Source organism: Triticum aestivum, chromosome 1A (genome assembly GCF_018294505.1).
Source record: "Triticum aestivum cultivar Chinese Spring chromosome 1A, IWGSC CS RefSeq v2.1, whole genome shotgun sequence".
NCBI classification, from domain to species: Eukaryota; Viridiplantae; Streptophyta; class Magnoliopsida; order Poales; family Poaceae; genus Triticum; species Triticum aestivum.
In genome coordinates, this window is record NC_057794.1 from 550,810,895 (window position 1) to 550,819,969 (window position 9,075).

Consider the following 9,075-nt stretch of genomic DNA (forward strand, 5'->3'; position numbering starts at 1 on the left):
CATGGGTAATCTAGAACAAGAGAAACGCAAGAGTATTTCGGCACAAGAGCGCTCCTCCACCAATTCTGCTCAACTCCATTGTGGCCGAGGCAAGCCTTTGGGTCACCGCCGGGGCAAAGAAGTTAGGGTCTTTTATTTTGCAAGAGTAATTGCCATGTCACGTAAAGGGTGTGTGTTGTAAAGAAAAAACTCTATTCTCTTCTTAATTAATGCATGAGGCAAAGTTTTTGCCTCCGTTTCAAAAAAAAAATTGGTTGGAATCTCTGAATTCTCGGCATCCCATCGTTCGCTATCTGAAGATTTTCAGTTTCATATAAAGGATAGGATAGATTTCCAGTAAGACAGGACACAAATTCTCTACAAGTGTGACATTTTTGCAGATCTACATGCAAAAGTGCTTACATATCATGGCACACTCTGAAATTACATGCATCACTGACAGGAAAGCCAACAATTCTCCCATTCCTTCATAGCCGGGCGGGATAATAGATATAACAAAACTATAATGCGATCTTTGCACATGAAACCCTGCCACTTATGCAAGTACGACATCGCCACCATCATCGTGCAGGGGCTGTTGCCATTTTGCTTCAAAGTCCTCCAAGTACTCTCTGCTGTTGAGCTCTGTCAACCTGTAACAACACAGAGCAAATGAAGGGGGCAAAACAGGCTTAAGACAAAACTATAATTCAGAATAAGAGCTGATATAACCTGGTAAAGCACATTCCACATTACCTGCTAATCGTACGATCTTTGGCAAATCCTAGCTCATTGTCCACACAGAGATCGGGATCGTCACTTTTGCGCGAGCGTGAAGATCTAGGTGCACTCTTTTGTGCTTCAGCAACTGTCACGATGTTCTCGAATAGCTCTATCGGCTCAGCCTCAGCTGTGCATAACAGCCTCGCCTTGTTCTCGTACATTACCTGAAAAGCATTATCGCCGTCAGAGACAAGATTCTCTGTGCTGCCGGTATACAGTATACATGCATATTAGTAGAATATTTTAGATCAAAAATGGAAATTGATTCCAATTGTCCACCTTTTTTATATAAGTATAGGTCAACACTAGCTTCAGGAGTAGGCTCTTTAAAAATGCTAACATGAGAAAGGGCACTATTACTGACGAAAGTGTATATCTGCCAAGCATGCATGTTTCAGGTCTTCAAGGTGTCTAGTTCCAAATTAGAACGGAAGGATGTCTAAACACAAAGCTAAGGCAGGATTAAAACAAAAGGATGACAGACTAAGGAAAGACGAAACATACATCAACCAATGTGACAAACCGATACGCTGCTGTTCTGTTATGATATCCAAACTTAGGGACACCTTCAACTGCAAGGGTGTGAAACTTCTCTGCACATTAACATTTTGGTGTCAGCCAGATCACATTAACGGTCTTATATTTCTTTACGGAGGGAGTAGCATTTTGTAATCCCTAACTGAAACTGCAATGAACAACTATACTTACTAAATAGCCCGAAATAATCTGCTGCGCCTATAGGTCTGTCACAAAGATCTTCAAACTGGAAATATGCACACCCATTTGCTCCCAGTGGGACCTGCATAGCCAAGGTTCAGTAGTTGCAGAGTGATTACATGAAACAAAAAGCAACCAACTCTGAATATCTAACTTCCAAGACCTGCAAATGTCGTCCCATAACGACTTCAACTGTTTGAGGAGTAGGTTCCTCATCTCCAATCAAAGATTGGAATTTCTGTTTAAGAACTGTACTGCAGTCGTTTCCAATAAAATAGAAACCTTCTCCAGCCTGCTCATAAGATCGAAGATGTCATGAAAGGGAAAACTGGAAAAAACAAATGCATAACTTGCAACAGTAGGCAACATACCGAACCCAGTTGACGGTAGTCTACTGCGGAGCCAATGGGGTGTGAAATGCACCTTTCCTGCAACAATCCACAAAAATTAACATGAGCACACTAGCAGATTGAACTTCAGACAGCAGAGAAACTGACAAATAAAACAACACGTACTTTCAAGGTGTCAATGAAAGGTAAGAAAAGGTTTCTCTGCAAGCCACCTTCGTATAGCTGATCTGGAGCACGATTAGAAGTCGAAACTAGAATCTGAACACAAATAACAATGCAAAAGAATCAATGCAAAATACTGAGGTATTCTTGTGTGAGTAACAAGGTTGATTCAGTGCCATAAGAAAATATAAATGCAGTCGTCACATACAACGCCTTTGCTGAACAGATGTCTGAACAGACGGTTCAATATCATAGCATCAGCAACATCAGTTACCTGTAAAGTATGTTCCGGATGTGTTAGTAAACAAGCATTCAAAGCTAATACAACTATCACAGCAAGGATACACATACCATAAACTCATCAAGACATAATATTATGGCTTCATCTGAAATCTCAGCTGCTACCATATCAAGGGGATCTGAAACACCTTTATGCATCTGCATGTAGATGAATGTTTATGAAGAGATCTAGACTGAAGAAGAAAGATGAATATCTCATAATCACAAAAAATACCTGCAGACGACTATGAACATTCAACATGAAATCGTGAAAGTGAATTCGCTTTTTCCTCCAATTAGCTGGCCTGACAAGAAGTAGTACTGTCAGGATAGCAATGGATTATTGAAGAAATGCATAAAAGGGAAAATATGTGCAAGTACCAAGTTGTTGTCTAGTTAATACCACATAGCAAAAGAACCAAAGGAAGATAGGCTACAGTTTATTTTCCAGGCATCTTCATCAGAACTTAGACAACATTGGTTATGTTGATTAATAAAATTACAATGGTCACCATTGGTTCCTAACAGTTGGAAGTTTGAACTTAGACAGTAAATGGAGCCCACAGCTTGTCAACTGCTTCTAGGCATGTCTCAAAATTACTATGACTGTCTATGAAGAGATCAAGTCTTCAGTATGTACGACTAAATTGATGAAAGAAAAGAAAATTACTGTTACTACTTGTGTGTATTGGTTTCACATGTAATTTGTCTTAAAAAATGTGAAGACCATTGAAAAGTGAATATAATAACTTCGGCCTGTTTAGTTGCATACGAATGTGAACTGTTATATGAACGCATTCAGGTAAATCAATCTAATAGAAGAGCACTAAATGTATTTCTGAACTGATACACCGCCATGAATATATGTGGTGACATGTTCAGCACTAATGTGCACTTTCAAGTTCATGATTTGGTTATCTTAAAGCAGCACAAAATAAGTCCAAAAATGTTATAACTGATTCACTTACAGTTGCTCATAGAACAGGTCCATAAGCATCGTCTTCCCTGTACCAACCCCTCCATATAGATACAATCCCTTTACTGGTGATTGGGTAGAAGGCTGAGCAATGAGGCGAGACCATAGCCACCTTCTCCTGTCAAACAGAAACCACTATGGTTAGGATCACTCTGATCGGTCCCTTGCTTACTATGTGAATTCAATGCTTTCAAATCGCGCTTACCTTCCAGATTTCTCAGATGACTGATATCTATCGAGCTGGCAGGCTTCTTCATTCTCTACAAGATCCTCATAAAGCCTTTGTAATTGCTGAATCGTATCAACCTGCGTCAATTGGTAAAAGTTCAGAAGAATCGTCAGGGAAACACTCAAGAAATCATGCAAGAAAAACATTGATCAGGTCCAATTCAATAACCTGAAAGCTATCACCATCCACAAGATCTCCTGATGCAATTCTCTTCTCATATTCCACCATCGGACCACCTCGTGGAACATCTGGGAGAGTAATCAAGTTGAGTCAAATGCCTCCATCAGAAATGAGAACATGAAAAGAGGTTACGAGCATCCAAAGGTAACAGAAATGAAACCTTTAATCGAATCAGCTGCGGCAGTGGAGAACATGTTCCTCAGTGACTCCACAGCTGGACTCACAAATCTGCCATGTTCATCATTCTGGCGCACTGTGCACAGTGAACGAGATGCGGAACTCCGCAAGATGAGAGCGTTCTGCTGCCTGGTCAGCCTGTTTATTGGTGCGCGCCCCTCTGCATGGTGCCGCGCCAAACGGCGAAGCTGGCGTAGCGAGCGAGCTACCGTTGCTCTCATCTTTCTCGATGTACTTTCTAGGCCGACTCAATCAACGGGCGAAGTTATGGAACCTGTAACAATCATAGCAGAGCAAGAAGCCATTAGAAAACAAATAGGGAGCTTCTCCTAATCAGCGCTGGGCCATGTGTTGGAAGATGCAAACTCCATGTGGGACTGGAATATACAGGGAAAATCTCAAAAGTAAACTGATAGGCTGGGAGCATGTGATTTGGAATCAGCTAGCATGAAAGGCTACCGCGAAAATGACACGGAAAGGGTGGCCAGTAATCAAGCGGAATAATGCAACTGCTGCAGGCCGCTTTCCAAGCCCATCCAAGGGATAAAAAAGAAGCCGTGAACTCTCAAGGTGTCGTGTCAATGGCCTATTGATTCCAAAGAATAATAAAAAAGAGGCTTTAAGCGTTGCTAATCAGCTGCCTTTAGGTCCAAGGGATATACTGGGATCAATTAAACTGACCAGAAACACGAAACTCGCATCAATCAAGTACTGTGGTAGGAAATTAATGCAGCAAGATGAATTATTATTGATTTTTTTTTTGCGATGGATAATAATCCTCATCAGGGGATTAAAAGCGAGGGAGCAGCAAAAAATCCTGGAGCGGGGAGCTGAAGGGTAGAAGAAGCTCCGTGTCGGTGGGAGCAGTTACCAATCCAGGAAATCTGGAGCCCCAACATTTGGGGAGCAAGGAGCCACCGCGGCGGCGGAACGGAAGAAAAGAGGGACAATTTGTCGCACGCACGTACCCAATGGTCTCGCCGCGGAGAAGCCGGCGTTCCTCGGCGGAGCGGGAGCCCCGTCGCGCGCGGCGTGGACGGACGGGTGGTCGGTGGCTGCCTTTCCCCGACCTCCTCCGGCGGCGGCGAGCGGCCCTGGCAATCCAACCGCTGGAGATTGGAGAGGAGAGAAACGTGAGGCCAACGACAACGGAGCCGCGCTAAAAGAGGTAGGCGCAGCAAAGACCGGGCGGGAGATGAGGAGCAGGGGAAGAAGGCAATACCGAATCGAACTTGGGCAGCAGGAAGCCGGCGCGGTGCCGGCGTCGGAGCAGAGGGACAGCGACGTCGCCTGGCCGCCGCGTCGGGTCGCCGCGCGGAGAAGAGGATTATTCTTGGCTGGCTGGCTGGCTGGCTCTCCTGGGGATGAGGGGGCAGGGGAAGGGGAGTGGGAGTGGGGGGTCCGAGGCTCCGGCGACGAGGAGAAAAGAAACAGGCAGGCGCAAAGGGGATCGGGAACACAAGAGAGGACCGGGAGGATGGGATGGGAAACGTGAGCTGGAATTGAGTTGGTGCCGCGTGTTGTTTTGTGTTGTGTTGTTGCTTGGGACAATGAATGAATTGAATCGATAAAATAGTCGTCCCACCCGTGTTGGACTCGTCCTCGTCACCGTCACCTCCTCGTGGCCGGACTCGGAGTGGGGAGGTGAGCCTACTCGGCTTCTTCTTTCGCATGCGTCACGGACCAGATTAACCTCATGTTTGATTTTTCTCCTCCACAGCCGAGAAACTAAAGGTCTGGGCATCTCCAACCTGTTTGCACACGAACACGTCATCGTGTATCTCCAACGCCGAGGGTGATGCACCGCAGCTCACGTCGAAGGAGACCCGTCCGGAAGCGCGGTACGCAAGCAATCCGGCGGATGCTTTTCAGGACCCGAAACCCCACGCGCCCAGAAGGGACCCCGTCTGGACGTGCGGCGGCTATGGGCTGCCCTAGGTCGGTTCGCCCGCCCCTAGAGCCTCGAGGATCACTGCCCTTCAACACGAAGAACGAACGAAGAACGAGAGAGAAAGAACAAGGGGGGGATGTAAAACTAGGGTAAAAAGTAGATGTGTTTTGCGATTGTGTGTTGTTTCAATCGGACGTCACCCCCAACATATATAAGAGGCGGCTGGACTTCCCGTACAAGCAAAGGATTTATCTAGGCTTTCCTTACAAGAAAATTACATCAATTCACGTCCAAAACCCTAGTCAAATTCGGACTGGTTTTATCCGAACTTCCCAAAACTGTTAGGTTTAAACTGGCTGCACCTTGCGGGTCCTTTTTGCGGTGGTAAACGATCTCGGATGAAAACAAACCCAAAAGCAATCTTGACTGTTTCGACGAGGCGAACAACTTTCATGTTGAAGGGTTTTTAATCAGAGATCATCTTGAGGGTCAAATCTGTCTCGCAACACAGGCTATCTCCTCGCGCTACCCGTCAGACATGTGTCTTGTGGGGCGCGCCACATCTCGCCTCGTGACAAGGCTGCACTCCGATTGCTCTAACTTTTGCATACGAACTCGGATTTGAATGATTTTTATATCAAAATCGATCGTTTCGACGAGACGAAGACAATCCGTGTAGAAACTTTTTCCATATGAAGCCATCTTGCAGGTGTAATCAGCCGAATAGTGTTCTGAATACAAAATCTGAGTACTTCGAACACAACTTCGTCCTTAGAGATGAGACCGGATGTCTATGGCCCAAATATCAAAGTTTTTCCTTTTGACGATACGGAACTTTCTCACTTTGAGCACTTCTCCATTTAAGGCCATCTTAATTAAGTTCTTGGCCGTGCCAAAATATGGTGTCAACACATGCCCCCCTGTTTTTCAGCAAAGCTTGTGTGCCGAAAAATAACTTGCATGATGCTTTTACTAAGGACGATGTCAACACTCCATTGGCCATTTTATGTGCTTAGGGTGATAATTTGTATATCGGCCATGTTTAACTTCTTGTTTACATCATACCCTGGAACCGATCACCACCAATCGGCTTTAAAGAGATGGGAATGAACCCGTTCCTCGTAGCACTAAGGAAATCAAACTCCGAGAGGTCACGCCCTGTTAAGCAAGTAACATCCAGATGATTCCAATCCACCGATGCATCGGCCAAAGCAACACAAGCCGAATTATCCGCGTGAATGACTTCTACCTCATCATCGACCCACTGTATTAAGAATTGATGCATGGTAGATGGCACACATTGGTTAGCATGAACCCAATCATGGCCTAATATAACATTATAGTTACCTTGCACCTCGGCGATGAAGAATGTGGTGGCCAAAGTTTTGCTTCCCACGGTGAGTTCCATGCACATCACACCTTTGGCCTCTGTCTTTTCTTTACCCTCAAATCCATTAAGTACCATATTGGTCCTCATCAATGCATCATCATCTAAACCCAACTTCTTGAAGACCGAGTAGGGCATAAGATTTACCAAAGCACCACCATCAATGAGCATCCTAGCAACCGACGATCCGTTAATATGACCTTTGAGGTACAATGGCTTCAAGTCTTTCACCGGTTCTTTTGGCTTCTCGAAGATATCATTCTTAGGACCAAAATCCAGCTGGGCTACCTCCCCTTCTTCACCTATAGCACGAAACTCGGCAGGTAAGTAATATACCATATTAATATCCATACCTTCCCGAACCGGCGTAGATTCATAATCCACCATCTCATCTTCATCTCCCAATGTGAATATTGGGCTCAAAGATTCCTCAATTGAAGGGGATGTTTCAGGTGGTGTGGATGATGTAATAGGGGTTGCATCATCCTCTTTTGGTGGCGAATGTGTTGCTGTAGCTAATGTAGAAGCATCTGTGTTTTCTTTTTGTTTAGGCCTCCACACTTGTTTTGTGAGTGCCATGGGCCGAATTTCACTTAACAATTCGTCCCTTTGCCTCTCCTCTTTGTGCTCTACCTTCTCGTGGTTCCTCATGCATTGTAATCTCATTTTCATGGTCTTGGTTAAACCGGGAGGACACCACTTAGGTTGAGTATATTTGGGATCCCTTGGTTTGGCCTTGCTTGTGCTCGCCTCATGATCACTAACCATGGAACCCTGCTGAACAATAACAATATCACCATTAGAAGTAGCCAGATTACCAACAATCGGCTTTTTGATCTCCTTTTGCTTGTCGCATCCTGAAATTTCTGCATTAGATGACTTAACACGCCACACTTTTTTATTGGCCTTACTTGGAGAAATTTTTGTTAGCCGATTAGCACCATAGCTCAAACGGCCTTGTGTGGGATAATAAAGCCTCTCGCGAGCAGGCCTTCTAGGTGCTGCCCACCCCATATGGAAAGCATATGGAGCCATTGGGGGCTGCCCCCATCCTCCACTGAAGCCTCTCATGTAATATGGCGCATAGAAGGGTTGTGACATCCATGGTGTCGGTGCCCATGACCCATATGGCCTTGCATATCGTCGAAACTCTTGCTCCGGAGGCAATCTTGAACGCTTTGAATGTGATGGCCGATTAGAGCTAGAACCGGCCGCTTGACTTGCATATTTGGATAGCAACATATCAAAAGTTGGCTTGATTCTCTTGTTCTTAGTTTCATTCGTTTTCCACTTGCCAACTTCTGAATTCTTGGGCTTGATCAATTTAACATGAGCATCCTCTTGTACTTGTGGTTGCCCCCCGAGTGTAGCATTTTTTATAGTGATCTTCAACACTTCCTTGCCATTGGGTTGCTTCTCAAGCACAATCTTTCTTCCCAAGACCTTGTCGCCCTCCTTGCTATTCCTGGGTTCACCAATAACAACATTATCTTTATTAGCGGATTCGGCTATGTTAGGCCGAATTAACATTTTCTTCCCTTCCAAGTCTATGATGTTTATGGGGAAGGGCTGCTTATCAACTTGCATCTCAGCAAAATTCAATCGTCCGTCATTAATGGCCGATTGTATCTGTCGTCGAAAACATTGCAATCGTTAGTAGCATGAGAAAATGAATTATGGTACTTGCAATAAGCACGCCGTTTCAGCTCCTCAAACGGCGGTATGGTGTGTGATATTCTAATCATCTTATCTTGCAAGAGAGGATCAAATATTTTATCACACTTTGATATATCAAAAGTAAACCTCATCTCCTCATCACGATTCTTGCGAATCGGCTTAAGAGCATTGCACATATAGGGTTTGGCCTTTGAGGACCAAACAAATTCAGTAGTATAGACATCAACCTCATCGTCCGAATTATCATCATTGTGTTCAACCATATGCATTCTAGGACGATCGGTTGCA

At 44.7% G+C, this 9,075-nt stretch overlaps 1 protein-coding gene across 1 annotated transcript; it reads right to left on the reverse strand.

Moving 5' to 3' along the window:
* Positions 1-285: 285 nt before the first annotated feature.
* Positions 286-5,371, reverse strand: LOC123066226 (AFG1-like ATPase). The gene is made up of 16 exons (XM_044489355.1): positions 5,055-5,371; positions 4,801-4,941; positions 3,816-4,106; positions 3,644-3,723; positions 3,452-3,552; positions 3,239-3,364; positions 2,506-2,575; positions 2,343-2,429; positions 2,200-2,265; positions 1,995-2,087; positions 1,851-1,907; positions 1,643-1,771; positions 1,471-1,561; positions 1,267-1,355; positions 736-926; positions 286-632 (listed from the first exon to the last, which is right to left on the reverse strand). Exons 3-16 carry the CDS (start codon positions 4,051-4,053, stop codon positions 536-538), a joined length of 1,515 nt encoding a protein of 504 aa, XP_044345290.1. The 5' UTR covers positions 4,054-4,106; positions 4,801-4,941; positions 5,055-5,371; the 3' UTR covers positions 286-535.
* Positions 5,372-9,075: the final 3,704 nt, after the last annotated feature.

Excerpts from the sequence above, each read along its gene's own strand:
- LOC123066226 (XM_044489355.1), bottom strand. The coding sequence starts at position 4,053 with ATGAGAGCAACGGTAGCTCGCTCGCTACGCCAGCTTCGCCGTTTGGCG. Across the intron at positions 2,430-2,505 it reads ATGTTCATAGTCGTCTGCAG|ATGCATAAAGGTGTTTCAGA; the intron begins GTATTTTTTGTG and ends ATCTACATGCAG. Across the intron at positions 1,772-1,850 it reads ACTACCGTCAACTGGGTTCG|GCTGGAGAAGGTTTCTATTT; the intron begins GTATGTTGCCTA and ends TCTTATGAGCAG.